An 18,375-nucleotide genomic window follows, 5' to 3' on the forward strand; every position below is an offset into this window, starting at 1 on the left:
TCTTTTTGTGACCAGGATGTCTTTCTTGTCACGCTCCCGAGTGATGGCATAGTCAGTGAGATGCCAGTGTTTTGGAGTGTGGATGCATCTATGTGGTCCTATACCGATTAGGTAAGCGGTACTGCGTGTTGGTGATAAAAATATCGTACTCAGCACAGAGACATAGAAACACCATACCGTTTGCATTGTAATTTCTAACACCTTGATTACCCATGATGTTTCCTGGTAAACTATTCTCTTTTCCGACTCTAACACTGAAGTCGCCGAGTAGCTGTCTCCAGCGAGAGGAATTCGAAGAGTAGTAATTCTTTCATTGGCAGCGGTAGAGGTTAATCGATGTTCTCTCACTTTTACCACAAATCGTACAGCATGGGAGTATGGTTCTGCTGCGTCCTTTCCTTTCCGAAAGATGGTGTACCCAAAGCTAGCCTCACTGATATGTCCTTCTCCTGATAATCTGGTTTCACTTAAGGCAGCAACTTCTGTATCTTATCTTCAGTTGGTACCTTGACGAGATGTCAGTTGATGACAGAACTGATTCTTTGTGTCCTCCTCACTGCCTAAGATGGTAGCATAGGCAAGGGTGACAAAGCTATCCCCGGCGAGGGGAATTCGAAGAGTCGTAATTTTTTCATTGACAGCAGTAAGGGTTAATCGAAGTTACCTCGTTATTTCTGGTTTTACTGCAAATCGTACAGCATGGGTGCGTGGTTCTCCTGCATCCTTTCCTTTCCGAAAGATGGTGTACCCTGAGCTGCCCGTCGCCTGATAATCTGGTTTCAAGGCAGCAATGTCTATATCTAATTTAAGTCCAGAAGAGTCCTGACATTCCATGTTCCAGTAGTCATAGTCATATTGTTGTTTCTTGGTTTCCTTCCGCAAATTAGAAATTACCTTTTGAGCGTGGATTCCCAGCCAGTTACAAATGTGACTACCGACATTTAGCCCACCTTTTCTAGTGCATTCCCCATTCAAGGTGGGCAGCGGGTTAACCTAAATAGGCCTGCCTAGTTGCAGATGCAGGAGCGGATCCCTTAGAAGTCTTGTGAGTTGTCAGTAAGGCGACCATCACATACCTGCCGCCAGCGTGCGGGTACAGAGTAGTAGATTCCAGCCTAACTCAAGCCTGCTACCACCGACCTTATCCCGTCCCCACTGGACTTTTAGGAAGATGACAAGAGAAATTTCCAGTCACTTGATTTTGTATAACGTGATTCTACATCTACATCCATACTCCGCAATCCATCTGGCGGTGTGTGGCGGAGGATTCCTTGAGTACCTCTATCGGTTCTGCCTTCCATTCCTGTCTCGTATTGTTCGTGGAAAGAAAGATTGTCGGTATGCCTCTGTGTGGGCTCTAATCTCTCTGATTTTATCTTCATTGTCTCTTCGCGAGATATACGTAGGAGGGAGCAATATACTGCTTGACTCCTCGGTGAAGGTATGTTCTCGAATCTTCAACAGAAGCCCGTACCGAGCTACTGAGCGTCTCTCTTGCAGAGTGTTCCACTGGAGTTTATCTATCATCTCCGTAACGCTTTCGCGATTACTAAATGATCCTGTAACGAAGCGCGCTGCTCTCTGTTGGATCTCCTCTATCTCTTCTATCAGCCCTATCTGGTATGGCTCCAACACTGGTGAGCAGTATTCAAGCAGTGGGCAAACAAGTGTACTGTAACCTACTTCCTTTCTTTTCGACTGGATTTCCTTAAGATTCTTCCAGTGAATCTCAGTCTGGCATCTGCTTTACCGAAAATTAATTTTATATCTTCATTTCATTTTAAATTACTCCTAATGCCTACTCCGAGATAATTTATGGAATTAACTGCTTCTAGTTGCTGACCTGCTATATTGTAGCTAAATGATATAGGATCTTTCTTTCTATGTATTCGCAGCACATTACACTTGTCTACATTGAGATTCAATTGCCATTCCCTGTGCCATGCGCCAATTCGTTGAAAATCCTTCTGCATTTCAGTACAATTTTCTATTGTTACAACGTCTCGATATACTACAGCATCATCCGCAAAAAGCCTCAGTGAACTTCCGATGTTATCCGCAAGGTTAAAAGAAAAAAAAAGAAAAAATAAGGTTAAAATGGCTCTGAGCACTATGGGACTTAACATCTGAGGTCAGCAGTCCGCTAGACTTAAAACTACTTAAACCTAACTAACCTAAGGACCTCACACATATACATGCCCGAGGCAGGATTCGAACCTGTGACCGTAGCGGTCGCACGGTTTCACAATAAGCGGCTAGAACCGCTCGGCGACAACGGCCGGCTCCACGAGGTCATTTATATATATTGTGAATAGCACAATAGGTTGCGAGGAAGCAACCCACTCACTACGATACTGGAGTCATTCATCACGGCACATGGGTATCAGACATGTGATTTCAGACACCAGAACTGCAACAAACTGCCGCGAGACGAAGGACAGTAGAGCAGCGCCTGTACAGCCAGTTCGTCGAGCGTGACCTCTTCCGCCTACGCGACTGTTGAGGATTTCAGTACTAAGATATTTCTCTTCCAGCCACTTCGCCGTTAGATTTTAGGATGTTGGGGAAAAGTATTATGGGAAGGGATGCGGAAAAAGATGGGGCGTTATATTACACACTTTGTCTCGTTCATCCACCGAGACATTTCCGGCTTGCTAGCGCTGTCAATATCTACGCTACCACCAACATAGCCCTCAGCTCCAGACTGAAGCGCCTGGAACCGCACGGCCACACCGGCCAGCTTCGTTTTACTCTCAATCCATATCTTGTGCTCAATAGACTGTCGAATACAAGTTAGGAAATTCTGGTCTTACGTAAAATCGGAAAGCGGGTCGAAGGCTTCTATCCAGTCACTAACTGATCAGTCTGGCCTGACAACGGAAGACAGCAAAACGAAAGCTGAAATTTTAAATTTAGCATTTGAGAAATCTTTCACGCAGGAGGATCGTACAAACATACCACCGTTTGAGTCTCGTACAGATTCCCGAATGGAGGACATAGTGATAGACATCCCTGGGGTTGTGAAGCAGCTGAATGGGTTGAAAATAAATAAATCGCCAGGTCCTGATGGGATTCCAATTCGGTTTTACAGAGAGTACTCTTCTGCATTGGCTCCTTACTTAGCTTGCATTTGTCACGAATCTCTTGCCCAACGTAAAGACCCAAGCGACTGGAAAAAAGCGCAGGTGACGCCTGTATATAAGAAGGGTAGAAGACGGATCCACAAATTTACAGACCAATATCCATAACATCGGTTTGTTGCTGGATTCTCGAACATATTCTCAGTTCGAATATAATGAATTTCCTTGAGACGGAGAAGTTGCTGTCCATGCATCAGCACGGCTTTAGAAAGCATCACTCCTGCGAAACGCAACTCGCCCTTTTTTCACATGATATCTTGCGAATCATGGATGAAGGGTATCAGACGGATGCCATATTCCTTGACTTCCGAAAAGTGTTTGACTCGGTGCCAGACTGCAGATTCCTAACTAAGGTACGAGCATATGGGATTGGTTTCCAAATATGTGAGTGGCGTGAAGGCTTCTTAGGTAATAGAACCCAGTACGTTGTCCTCGTTGGTGAGTGTTCATCGGAGGTGAGGGAAGTGTGGTAGGTCTGCTGTAGTTTCTATCTACATAAATGATCTTTTGAATAGGGTGGATAGCAATGTGCGGCTGTTTGCTGATGATGCTGTGGTGTACGGAGAGGTGTCGTCGTTGAGTGACTGTAAGAGGATACAAGATGACTTGGACAGGATTATTGATTGATGCAAATAATGGCAGATAACTCTAAACACAGATAAATGTAAATTAATGCAGATGAATAGGAAAAAGAATCCCATACTGTTTGAATACTCCATTAGTAGTGTAGCACTTGACACAGTCACGTCGATTAAATATTCGGACGTCTTCGGTTCATTGGTACAATTTTGGGAAGATGTGGTTCATCTGTAAAGGAGACCGCGTATAAAACACTAATACGACCTTCTCTTGAGTACTGCTCGAGCGTTTGGGGTCCCTATCAGGTCGGATTGAGGGAGGACAAAGAAGCAATTCAGAGGCGGGCTGCTAGATTTGTTACTGGTAGGTTTGATCATCACGCGAGTGTTTCGGAAATGCTTCAGGATCTCGGGTGAGAGTCTCTGAAGGAAAGGAGGCGTTCTTTTCGTAAATCGATACTGAGGAAATTTAGAGAACCAGCATTTGAGGCTGACTGCAGTATAATTTTACTGCCGCCAACTTATATTTCGCGGAAAGACCACAAACATAAGATAAGAGAGATGGCTCGTGCAGAGGCATGTAGGCAGTCATTTTTCCCTCATTCTGTTTGGGAGTGGAACAGGGAGAGAAGATGCTAGTTGTGGTATGAGGTACCCTCCGCCACGCACCGAATGGTGGATTGCGGAGTATGTATGTAGATGTAGATCTATGGCATACCATAGTAGCCAAAGCTGCGGAGAAATCATTTGACAGCGATCCGCTTAACATCCACAGTATCTGTCATTTTATGAACTCTGGGCACCGTACGTTTCGGGTTCTTCATTCTCTGAAGCTGCGAAATGGCAGTGGGGCTCTCGAAACATATGGACATCTGTATCGACGACAAACTAAACCACAAAGGAGGAGATTCGGTGGGATACTACTCGTAGTTACTCTTTCGAAATCTGACACTTGCTTCACTAAGTGACTTTCTATATATTTGAAGACAATCACCCATTACGCCAGGCCTCCTTAAGCTAGACTCTTCATACGCCACTTCATATTTTGTCTGAATACTAGTCAACAGTCGAAGCGGTTGACGCTAACTCTACCTCGCTTCTTTCCACTCACAAAACCTCTAATTCCCTAATTATGATGAGCTAGTAGTAATCATTGAGCTACTTTATGATTAGCAATTTAAGACAGTTTTCTTGGTTTTACAGGTGACATACAGAATCAACAATGCGTACTGGTTTCTGGCTCCCATTGTCAGGAACATAATGGCTGCAGTATCTAAGAACATTTCTACCAGCGAGAGAGTTATTCCCCTTCCTATATGGCTGCCATTCGACCTTCGGTCCTCGCCCGTCTATGAGATAGTGTACAGCCTAGAAATGGCTTCCGGATTGGCTGTTTCAGAGACTACTGTGCTCGTGGATGGAACCCTGATAGCACTGATACTGCAAGTGGTCGCCGAACTGGCAGTCGTGAATGACCATCTCGCTGACGGCGCAACTGCAGCTCTAAAGCATACACCAAGTGAGGTGACAATCATTGAAGGTAAAGTCCAGGACTCAAATGTCCAGGTACCGCTGAAGTCATCGTCGTTCTTCGACGAGGGAGCCACTTACGATCTCTTGCACAGCGGGAATTCTAAAAGTTCGAAAAGTGAAACATATCAACAGCTAGTTGGGAATATTCAGCACTACCAAACCATTGTAAGGTAAGCCAATAATTTGAATGTAACGATTCGATGTTATCAATAAATGCTAGCATTCATGGAAACGTAAAAACCAAAGAAATCAGTTCATTAAGGCACTTATTGTGGTATTATCATAGTCTGAAATTTATATTGTCACCCTTGCTGAGAAAATATATCTTCCTACCTTTCTTAACATTCCTTGTAGGACCGGTCGCCATAGATGCTGTCACAGCCTTATCATCACTTATAGCTACCTCAGCGTTAACTGATTCGATAGGTTCAGGTCTTTTTGTTGCCAGGAGGTCAAAGAAGTTACCCTCACGAGCTGGTTCTCTAACTATCTGCTCAAGGCAATTTTCGGACGTGTCACCCAGAACAATGTCACACGATTCCTTGTCTCTGGCATCAGTTTTGATGGCATAACACTCCCAATCTATACCTGGCAAGTTGAAGTCACCCGCTATTACAACGGCATGATCAGGAAAATTACTAGTGATACTCTGCAAGCTCTGTCTGTATTCGCTGCAACTAAAGATCTTTACCCAGGGCGTCTATAAAAGCATCCGATCACCATTTTTGACCGTTCTGTGATACTCAGTTTCACTCAGAGTAATTCACATTCGGAATACGTGATACTCTCGCTAGAGTTTATCTTTTTTTTTTTTTTACTCCAATAAACACGCCGCCACCTGTGGCGACTAATCTATCCTTACGATAATCATTCCAGTCTGAACTCAGGATTTCGTTGTCATTGACGTCTGCCTTCAACCAGCTTCCTGTTCCCAATACTATCTGTGCGTTATAACCTTCAATAAGCGATACTAATTCTGGGACCTTTCCTTGGATGCTCCTGCAGTTTACTAAAATCATATTAATCTTTTCCATCTCTGATCTGCGAGGACCAAGATTATCTGAGGTCACTGTCGCTGATTTAACAGGAAAATCGTGTTTGCTCCCAAGGGGTCCTCTGACCTAAAAAAGCCCCATGGGAACGCCACACGTACTCCGTTACACTAGTAGCCGCTTACAGCGTGTAGTGCACGCCTGACGTATAAGGGGGAACCCTACAGTTCTGCACCCGCTAACGGAGGTCGAGAAATTCGCATCCGACACCGTCCGGCCCCTCCCGGCGGAGGTTCGAGTCCTCCCTCGGGCATGGGTGTGTGTGTTGTTCTTAGTATAAGTTAGTTTAAGTAGTGTGTAAGTCTAGGGACCGATGACCTAAGCAGTTTGGTCCCTTAGGAATTTGCACACATTTTGAATATCCGTCACCGTCGCAGGCCCGTCTGTGGTTCTTGTTTAGACCTTCCACTCCGCTCCAAACCAGAGGACCGCGATCAACCCTGGGTACGATGCTACAAATAGACAGCTTACCCTGCACCCCACGTGCGTTGCTAGTTGTCTGCACCAAATCAGACATCAGCGGAAAAGAGCCGAGGATGGCCTCAGAACCCAAGCGGCAGGTGTCATTCGTGCCGGCATGTCCCACTACATGCAGCCGGTTGCACCCAGTGCGCTCGATAGACGCCAGCATGACCTCCTCCACATCCCAGCAATCATACCGAATGCATTCTTTCTCACCTCGCCTGCTATCTCCATGAGGGGCTCCGTCACCTGCCTAATATCGGTGCTCCCAATGACTACCGTACCCACCCTCTGTAGCTGTCCGGACTGGGCAGGAAAATCGACTGCTGGCCCAACAGGAGAGGCATTCCTTGCTGGCTTAGATTGTCATCAACACTGGGAAGCACCTCACACCTGTTGCTAAGACGTGGGGAACCAGCTGCGTGGCCTGCTCCCTCTTTCACCTTCCGCCCAGTGACACAAGCGAACCCGCCACTGTCTCCTACCCACTCTGGAGTGAGGACAGACCGGTCAGATGTTGTGCATCGGCAGCCTTAGTGACGTCTGGGCCATCAGGGGATTCCAGTGACACCAAAGGTATCGAAGTTCCCGTCACTGGTGCCCCGATATCACCACAACTTTGAGCATTAGCTAGAAGCTTGTCGAAAGTAGCCAGCGCAGCTTCCAGCTGTTCACGGACAGCAGCCAATTCTCTCTTGTCTCTGCCCACAGCAAGCACAGTCTCCAGCCATAGCGCCCTGCGAAACGGCTCTGGACAGTCGGACAGCCAGGTAGGTGGACATACAGACAACAATGTTGTCCTATAAGGGTTTCATTTTTACCGTTTGTGGTATGGAACCATAAAAACTTAACGCGCTACCCTAATTTTCGTCCTCAAACGTTTATTATTCTGTGAACCACCACTGAAGGCTCAAATAGCGTAGTAAGCAATTTCTGCAATCACGTCTACAGTCAATTTTCTCAGTACCAGTTATGTTAGACAACATCACTATGAATTAAGCTACACGAAAGGTTTGTGAAAGAGTTAATATACATGTAAGGTTTAACAAATTTCTAGGAGAATGTGTTGCCGAATGCAATTTACAATCAATTAATAAATTGACGATAACGAAACGGAACGGAAAAGTCCAGATCTTAACACTGTTTCAATAGCTGGAACACTATAACACAAAATTCATCATCAGTGGCGTGAAGGCGTCTCCGTACAAATAGTGAGACGAACGCAACAAAATAAAATCCAAGAAAAATTTATTTCACGCAGCAACCAGTGCCCATCTTGTTAAGTGAGAAATAGCTTAGCACGCAAGTTTGCGTATGTAGAAGACTTTAAGAACTGGTTACAAATTGTAAATAAGCTATATGTAGGACAAGGATCAATTATATCAGACACTGACAGTGTTAAAACTGTAAGTAACTAAATAAATTGGCTAATAGTAATCGGGGTGGATTTTACAATTAGATATTACACAAATACTGGTCACAGACTTATAGGAGTATGTAAGAGAAGAGCACAGAATAGTACGACGGTGGTCAAAGTAAAAAATCAGATTAATAACCACCGAGACGTTACAGCAGGCTCTCTGCGGAAGGGTAGTGTTTACACAATATTGCAGAATAAATTGTCTGCAGATCAGAGTGAAAAGTCCAGTGCTGGTGAGAACGGATACAGTTACATGTAGCGTGCTACTGAAATAAATAGTTATTACTGCTTACATAGCTCATGAATCACAAGGAAGAGCGAATTTTTTTGACAGCTAAAAGGATCCCAGTATCTGGAGAGAATGATCATTCAGCAGCGGAAGATCGGTTGACATGATAGCATTGCTAATCAGTTTTCAAAAAGGATGCGGGTTATTTGCAGTACGCAATGAGTCGTAACACCACGAAAGATATAATCAAAATTAAACTGAGGTATTCCAGCGAGAAGGACGCAAGAGACTAAAGGAAAAACACTTAGGCATAACAAATGGAACAATTTTTGCAACGTCGAATGTAAGGGGTATGGATTCTAGAGATATTAATTTGTTAATTTATTGATGACGATAATGAACCGTTACGTATAGCATTACATGTATTTGACTTTTGATGATAATCTACTTATTTTCTTTCTCTTGTTCTTTCTGAATTAAGTTTACAATGTCTAAATACTACTTTTTATTCTCTTCTCTGTTCTGAAGAATAATAAATAAACGTTTAATTAATTAATGATAATGTAATCACAACCATCATTGCAATAATATCAGGAAGCAGAGGTCTTTTCTTTTATTGATGTGCCTTAATTTATTCCTAGATACACCAAACTACGAGAATGTATTACTGTGCTGTGGATAAAAACCGTTCACCAGAGGTATCAAATTATTGTTATGTAAATTAAACAATCGCGAGAGTGAGTTTTAGAAGAGTTGGAAGTAATCTATCAGTCGGTGAAGTTGCTAATCAAGAAGAAAGCAGAAACGAAGAATCCGAAATATTATATGATGATCTTCGAAAAATAGAGACTTCTTGATAACTATGGAATGCTGATTAACTCGCTGACGCTACAAATTCGTTGATAATATTTCTTGTCAATATTCTTGAATAGGGAACATTCCTATAGAACTAACAACAGGCATTTTGAGAGTTGTTGTCAAGAAACATCAGGATATACAAATTTGTAAAATACATTTTTCCAGTCCTGGAAGATACTTCTCTATTGCTAAACAATAGATCAAGTCAGTTTTTCAGACGTATCCTCTGGTATACTTATTATTGCCTTTCAAAAACTCTTCGTGTTCCACAATAATTAGTGGCAAGTATCAAAATATAAGAAAATTCGGGTTTGAAACGTTGTGTCTGCGCAATGTATTCAGTCAGTTTACAGGAGATGGCAGACTGGATCCAAAACTGGGAAGTTGTAACTGAAGAAACCAGCCACAGAAAGTAAGAAGAAAAATCAGAATCTGGGACATGTCGGTTTACCAGTTCTATTAATAGAGTCGTGGCTAAATATTAAGTTTTCACATTATAACACAAAAAGAAACGCATCGGTGAGGTTTCCCATTCTTTTCTTTTTTTTTTTTAGCTGCGTGAATCTCCTGCAAGAAATTCTCAGTCGTGCCACCTCTGTACTTCTCTTCTGCACCACAGTCTGCATCTGTTTCCAAGTCATCGCAACTGCTGTTGTAAGTACTGCTTAGTCGGTGTAGATTAAGATGCATGGCCAGTCATAAAGTTCTAACTTTATTTCTCCATAGCTGATACGAATGTCAGCAGTCTGTTATCATTTAGAATCACCTGATGGCATGAAAATGTTAATTTATAGCTAAATATAAAAGGGATTGAGGCCCTAAACTTTTCCACGCATGGGAGCTTCAGCGGCACACACCCAATCGCTCCTGTATGTATTTTATGTCATTTTTCCACCTTCAGATAAGTCTTTGTCTCGTATTTTTCTCGTTTGTTGGCATGCAGTAGAGAATTTCTTTGGTCTCTGCACAATCCCTTCATGTCCCGCCCATCTCCATTTCACTGAATTAGACTCATACACTGTGAGAAAAATAAAACTTGCCCAGAAAACCTGTCACGCACTGTAACATAGGCAACACAACTCACAGCATCCACATCACGCACATATGGAGTATGTTAGGTTGACTATCTTCACGTGCATTAAATACACAGAATTAAATGATCACTTTTTCAAAACCCCGTAATTACTAACAAATGCGATGTTTAAGTTCGAAATTTGGCTCAAAGGCGCGTAGACCCTCCCTCTGTAATGAAAAAAAAAAAAAAAGCGTGGCGTCCTGCAAACTCGCCCTCTGGCATGATGACGTTTTAAACAACTAGGTGTCGATACATGCGGAAAAAAGGCCTCAGCTCAGAAGTACATGTGACTTATAATTTGGGTTAATTATGTCACACTGATAGTATGGCTCCAAATTAAATTCAGTTCCGAATTTTTCGCTATATTGTGCTCTTCCTAAATTAAGTAAATGGCGAATGTGGCAGTTACTTCGCCCCCATTAATCGATGGTCCTCCATGCAGGCAACGCATCGGTGGTATCCGCTGACTGACGAACATTTATCTTATTACGTTATATTGCTGACTTCTTTGAATGACTTTTTAATTAAACCTTCCTGGCAGGTGAAAACTGTGTTCCCGACCGAGACTCGAACTCGGGATCTTTGCCTCTCGCGGGCAAGTGCTCTACCGTCTGAGCTACCGAAGCACGACTCACGCCCGGTCTTCACAGCTTTACTTCTGCCAGTATCTCGTCTCGTACCTTCCAAAGTTTACAGAAATTCTCCTTCGTACCTTGCAGAACTAGCACACCTAAAAGAAAGGATACTGCGGAGACATGGCTTAGTCACAGCCTGGGGGATGTTTCCAGAATGAGAAGGAGAACTTCTGTAAGGTTTGGAAGGTAGGAGACGAGATACTGGCAGAAGTAAAGCTGTGAGGACCGGGCGTGAGTCGTGCTTCGGTACTCAGACGGTAGAGTACTTGCCCGAGAAAGGGCGAAGGTCCCGAGTTCGAGTCTCGGTCGGGCACACAGTTTTAATGTGCCAGGAAGATTCATATCAGCGCACACTCCGCTGCAGAGTGAAAATCTCATTCTGGACTTTTTAATTAACTGGCTGCTAGGTCTGTGATTACTATCAATGAACTCGGAATTTTGCAAGCAATTTGAATATGTGATTCGAATTACGAAATTAGTTATATTTGGGTGTCTTTTTGTATGATGGTTACTGGACTGGACAGCCATTCTGGCTTTGCCCAAAGCACTGTATTCATTCGAAAAATCTCGAGATTAAAATTCCACCAACTGTAATTCCGTGTTAGCCGTTACTCCAGCTTATATTTTGCAGCCAGCTGAGTTACTTTTCTACTTCGTTAGCACGTAGTGACAGATTAAAGAGTCTATTTATTGCAGAACAAAAGAAGATCTTCTCATCACTGTTACAACTGGTTTTAAACTAACTTACAAGTGAGCTTGAGACTTGAAACTGTGAAGGTAACTGAACTTCATGACTCTGCAGTATTAACATGCTTTTTTGTCTGTCTGATCCACCTAACTCCCATAGGGGTAGAGGTGGGGGTGAGGGTGTGGGTGAAAAGGATTGGTAACGTCTGACAGCTTGGCTGCCTGCAGGACCAAAATGTGTGCAGGTAGTATAGCAGTGCATTCCAGGCAGTAAGCGAGCAGATGCGCACAGCTCAGCAGAGAGACAGGAAGCGAGATAAACATCGCTTTCTTGTCCCTCTGTCAATTCAGTACAAAATTTTCGGTTAATTTTAAAGCAACTCCCAATGAAATAGAAGCCTCAAGTGTTAAACATAGCGCAGAAATGTATATCAATGCAATAGTAACTTATTTCCTTGTCTACATGTAGTAGAGGGTACTTCGTTTACCATTGTCATGATCTACAGACTTGAAGCTTTAAACGTAACTGAGAATTGGATGAGAATACAGTATTATCTAGCTTTCTCTCTGGTGAAAAGTCGAGGTTTGTTTGTTTACCACTATCATATCCCCTTACATGTTCCAGACACATGTGGTTCACAGCAAGAATGATAACTGGTAAGTCTCTGTTTGAGCTCAGATATCTCTAATGTTTACTTTCACAATCTCGTCATGAGATATACATAGGAAGAAACAATATGTTGGTTGAATTAGGTGAGGAGACACTGAAATAATTGTAAAATATGTAATCTCATCAATGTGCCTGAAACCGATTGGAAAACTTCATACAGACACACACAGCTAAAATGCGAAAATAGTTATTTGAACAAAAATTGATTTTTAATATACCACCTTTGGACACTGCAGTAAAAAGCATCAAATTATTACTTTTAGTCCGATACTGATTTCTGACCCCATGCAAATAGCCCTGATAGTTTGTGATTATGAATTTTTAGTGTCTATGCCTTGAAAATAGTTGTAAGATTTAAAGGGGAAACCGTACAGTGCATGCAAAACATAACTATGGCATGAATAGTTCACATCCTTACTATTACCCTTCTTACTAACTGATGCACGAATAATCCACTTCTATTACATGCAGCCCACGTTTTTCATTTTAAACATTAAACTATTTTCATAGCTATTAAAAATTGACAGTCATGAATTTTTCAGGACTATCAATATGTGTTTAGACATCTGGGTGTGGTTACGAGACATTTATGCATAAAATACTTTAAATGATTGCATTTTAAAAATTCTTTGTAAGTTAAATTATTATTATATTGAGAGCATTACATGATGCAGCAAGAATGATGATGTAAGAAGATGTAGGTTTATGATAAATTCCAAAAGCATTTAAATGTTGATTCATATCAATGCGAAGAGCAACGTAAATAAATAAATAGTATTATCCTGTTGGTACTCCACTGTAAAGGCAACACCATATGTATTTTGCTACAGGCATTTCAAATTTGTCAGTTTCTAGTTGTGAGCCATGGAAAGAGAACTGTTCGGCATAATGTGTACAACACTAGCGTTAATTTCAGGGAGTTCTTTGAAGAATTTATTTTCTAAATAGTTGACAGAAATATCCGCCAGTACATTTGCTATCGAAGATCCCATGGCTAATCCGTCATTTTGAAGAAAGATTTTGTTTTGAAAAGTACAATAGTTGTATTTTAGTACAGTTTTCAGTACTACAATAATTTCAATAATTCCATCGTGGGAGGCGTTAGCAAATTCTTTTTTTTTTTTTGTTATCGTAATTCTTTAGTTTATAGGTGAACAGCTATACATTTTGGTATGTCAGGCAAACAAACCTTTCTTTGACAGGTGTACATGTACGCTTAATTGCTTCTGCAGGTTCACAAATGCGTTTCACAGAGCAATATTTTCAAGAAATAAAATGATATGTTAGTAGTTTATGTCGTTTTCCTCCAGTAAATAACTATATTTCTCTATAATGTTAACTGCTGTTTCAGGACCATTATTCTTGTACATTTTAATCTGTAAATGTAGAGAAGGTAGTCTGGAATTCATTCTTTTCACAATGTCTTTGTCTTTTTTTTTGTCACTGAATAGAAAGCAGTTACAATCGGTAGCTTTCCTGGCTGCTGCTTGCAAGTTATTTGTTGGGTTACAACTTACTTGTGTAATACTATTTGCAAAAAATAACTTTTCGATTTTCTCAATAAAATCATGTGTATATGTAATAATCGAAGTGGTGGTCTTATTTGTCTTAGTGATCGAGGCCTTATGGTGTTTAGGTTCTGATTAATGTTGTTACATACAACACACAGACCGCTGGTTGTGGCACAACTTAGAAGTTTTTTGATTCCTATGGGTAGCCTCAGTTACATTTATGGAATGTATTGCCATTTTGGCGTGAAATAATAAGATTTTAATTCCCTGGAAACGCGTTGACGCCACAATATTACTTATTACATGACAATTAAAATTACTGTAGACAACGAAATACCGACTTACATTAATTCATGTCATACTATATCTAACTCACCAAATACATTCTTGTTAACATAGCAGGAAGCACATACAGCGATACCAGTAGTAATTCAGCGCATTTGTTTTCTTTGACTTGGAATGATATCTTTACTAGTTTCAATCGGTATTAAGATAAAATATACACGACAGTAATTTAAGTTGGTAATAGAAGCTGTTTCATTATAAAATAGAATGAGACCATTGTGATTCAGCGTTATGAAAGCTTTTATTGATGAAAAGGTTATACCTTACCCAATATGAACTTTGTTAAGTTTGACATTTCCATCGTTTAGAGATGACTGTGATTACTATATGTTTCTTAAACTGAGTAGTATTACAACGGAACGTTCAGCATGCAGATCAAGCGGCCGCCCCTATTTGGTGCTGCATCGCCAAATATCTAAGATGATGGTCTCGTGAAATTAAAAATACGAGATGCCAGTTGTGAGAAATTGAAAAATATCCTATGTGCTGTTGACAGGAAATTTAAAAATAAAAATCAGAGGTTGTGGAACCAGCCCAGTTTTCCTAAGCCAAAAGGGTAAGAAACTAAAAAAAAAGACTATACGACCAGCAGGTTGTACCTTACAGCCCCTCTGATGCCACAATACAGGTGCAATGTTCAAAAGTATCTGAATGGAAGAACAACAGAGAGGTAGTTCCACATCTGTATTATTAATCAAATATATCTATGCACTCAAAAAGTTTATAGAGCAAAAATGTGTATTACAAATGTAATCTTTTTGTTTCTCATATCAAGCGATTACCGCTGACAATAATTCAGTCATTATACTGCACTTAGTACAAGGTACAAGTAAATATTTCCGCGTCAAAAGTTTCTGTATTAATTGTAAGATACCTTTGACTCTACTCGCGACATAACCTACTGGTTAGGCTAAGGCACAAATTAAATATTTCCTCGTACAAAATGGTGTATAGCAGCACAAAACAAATATGCTCTGCTAAAATAACATGCAAAGCAAGCAGTTGATAGTTCCTCCCTGGCCAAATTGAGCTTAGGTAACTGGCAGTAGAAAATGGCATAATATTTACCAAAAATGCGTAAGCACAATCACAATAGTCACTTCAGTGTTTAATACCATGTCTGCATTGTTTATATCAGTTTTCTCTAAAATACGTGTTAGAAAAAGTGTCAGTCACTGGAAGAACGCAATTATTGTGTAACATACTCTTGATTTCTGAAACATGAGAGTAAACTGTCAAATTAATGCCATAATGACGTTCTCATATCCCTACGATCAGCAATATTTATTAAAATACGTGAAGACATTTTTATCTTAGGCCTACTTGATCTTATGATACTGGTGGTGCAAATAGCAAACATCTATCACCTGACGATTTTAGAAATTCTTCAGGAAAGCTTTACTTCACCAAATACAACACGTACATTTTCAGCCCTTCTTCCCCCATAATGCAGCATTCATGAATTGAATTTTTATGCTAAAATTGTATACTATGTTTATAATTGACCATTTGCTTTAATCTCTTTAATTCATGTCATGTCATAATATAATTGAATTGTGATGTAATACGTTGTATGACTTTTTTGCTTTATTCTTTAAATGCAAGAGTGTGTAAATTCTTACTGCTACGATGTTTTCATCAGCTAGGTTAAGTATAATTTGTGTAGAATTTTGTTAATACAGATGTAACAAAAGAAAAACGGCAGTCCTTTGTATTATTCATAAGTGTTAAGGTGGACAGAGGTGTCATGTTTGACTGTTCATTATCTGTCATGTATTACAAGAGGAAGGAGTATTTTGTGTAGTAATGAAAGGAAAGTGTGAGGAAGAAAACGCAAGGTTTGGAAGTATAGGCACTCTTGGTCGCGGCTCAGATGTATATGGACAGGCGGGCACTGGCAAGGAGTTAATTAGGGAAATTTTGATTATTTTCGGAAGGGAAGACAGTTTTCATTCCGACTAAAAGTGGAGAAACTTAAGATCACAGGGATATTGTATTGACACGGAGATTCGACGTGAATCTTGCCGAACGTTGTTGAAATGTGCGCCACAACGGAGTAACATCTCGCCAGCTGAAAGAGCTGCTCTCCGCAACCTCAGAGAAGATACTAGCACAGTCGTATTGCCTGCGGATAAGGGTAACGCCACAGTTCTTCTGACAAGGGAAGCCTACAACGAGAAGATATATTGTCAGCTAAATGATTCCACGTACTGCAGAATTGAAAAGGACCCAACAAGCCGAATATCAAGGAAAACTGCTACCCTTTTGAACGACTGTTCTCTACCTGAACAAATTATCAAGAGATTGAGACCACACAATGCAGTACCACCAAGACTCTACGGTCTTCCCAAGATACACAAGGATGGTGCCCCACTACGATTAATAGTGAGCAATATTGGTGCTGCCACCTATTCTACAGCAAAATATCTGGCCTCACTACTAAAGCCGTATGTGGGTAAGTGTTGCCACCATATACGTAATTCCGAGGATTTTGTCGGTCGCTTGAAGGAAGTTAAGCTTAGCAGCTCGGATTTATTAGTCAGCTTTGATGTGGTCTCACTATTTACCAAAGTGCCTTTAATGGAATCGTTACATCTTATTGGTAACTTATTCAGTGCAGAAATGACGGCCTTGTTTGAACATATACTCTCCTCAACGTACTTTCTATTCAATGACGAATTCTTTGAACAAACAGACGGCGTCGCCATGGGGAGCCCTTTGTCCCCTGTGGTAGCTAATCTCTTTATGGAGGACTTTGAGGAGAAAGCACTTGAGTCTGCTGTCTTAAAGCCTACGGTCTTCTGGCGGTACGTAGATGATACTTTTGTTGTATGGACTCATGGCAGACAGGAACTGGAGAAATTCCTTCATCATTTAAACTCTTTACATGAGAACATCAAATTCACGATGGAGATTGAAAAAGATGGCACTTTACCATTTCTAGACGTGCTAGTATGCCGTAAAAATGATGGGTCATTAGGACATTCTGTGTACAGGAAACCGACTCACACAGATCTGTATCTCCAGGCGTCAAGCTGCCACCACCCAGCACAAACAGCCGGTGTTCTCAGTACCTTAATACATCGAGCGCATGTAATATCGGATGAAAACCTCCACGCAGAATTAGAACACTTAGAGAAGGTTTTTAAAGAGAATGGCTACACTTCACGCCAAATAAGAAAGGCCATGCGCAACTGTCATAACAAGAAGCAGCGCACTGAGGACGATGATGATGACTTTAAATCAACTGCGTTTCTTCCATACGCCGGGAATGTGTCGTCGAAAATAGGCCGATTACTGAAGAAGAATAAAATCAAGGTTATCTTCCGTCCACCAGCAAAGAACCGGCCCCTGGTTGGATCCGTTAAAGACGATTTACAACTGAAGAAAGCAGGCGTCTACAAAATTCCCTGTGAATGTGGCTCTGCATATATTGGCCAGACGACAAGAAGTGTCCATGAACGATGTACAGAACATGAAAGATACACCCGTCTGCGGCAACCGTCAAAATCGGCAGTAGCAGAGCACTGTATTTCATTGGGACATTCAATGGAATACAATGGAACAAAAATTTTAGCTCCGGTTTCCGGATTTTGGGATTCCGTAATCAAGGAATCAGTGGAAATACGTCTTGCCGATAATCTTATAAATCGTGACAACGGCTTTCAACTGGATAAAACTTGGAATCCTGTTATTAAAATTATACATTCACAGCGGAATAGACAGCGTCATTCGATACTCAATGACTAGATGATCTTTTACTTTCACCACCGAGGGCAGCACGTACAACTCGGCTATGCCGCGCATGTCAACACGTGCGCGAGAATCGGTATAAATACCGCGACTGCACCTGGGCTCTTCAGTAGTTGTGTACTCACCTGATGATGGCCGGACGTCTCTGGGCCGAAATATCGTGGCAGAATGTCGACGGGATCCGGCTGCATACCCGGAAATTATTAGAAGAACAAATACGCCGGGAAAATTTCAGAAGTCACAACACAGTACAAATACGAGAAGACGAACAGAACTAAAAAAAAAATCGCTTCACCGTTGTTGCAAAAACAAACCAAAATTTCGAGAAGACGACTCATTCTGAAGCTGGACTCAGAAGAGGAAATTGCAAGAGTTTAAGATTTTGAAGGAAGTATAAAAACGAGAACGAAGAACTGCAAGAGAACAG

At 41.3% G+C, this 18,375-nt stretch overlaps 1 protein-coding gene across 1 annotated transcript in view; it reads left to right on the forward strand.

Annotated features, from left to right (window-relative positions):
* Positions 1-18,375, forward strand: part of LOC126285086 (odorant receptor 83a-like) — a 64,544-nt gene that overhangs the window by 21,305 nt on the left and 24,864 nt on the right. The window contains exons 3-4 of the mRNA XM_049984411.1: positions 4,922-5,421; positions 9,827-9,926. Of these exons, the coding sequence (XP_049840368.1) occupies positions 4,922-5,421; positions 9,827-9,926 (600 nt within the window). The remainder of the gene's footprint in view (positions 1-4,921; positions 5,422-9,826; positions 9,927-18,375) is intronic.

The sequence above is a fragment of the Schistocerca gregaria genome, chromosome 8 (genome assembly GCF_023897955.1).
Source record: "Schistocerca gregaria isolate iqSchGreg1 chromosome 8, iqSchGreg1.2, whole genome shotgun sequence".
Classification (NCBI taxonomy): domain Eukaryota; kingdom Metazoa; phylum Arthropoda; class Insecta; order Orthoptera; family Acrididae; genus Schistocerca; species Schistocerca gregaria.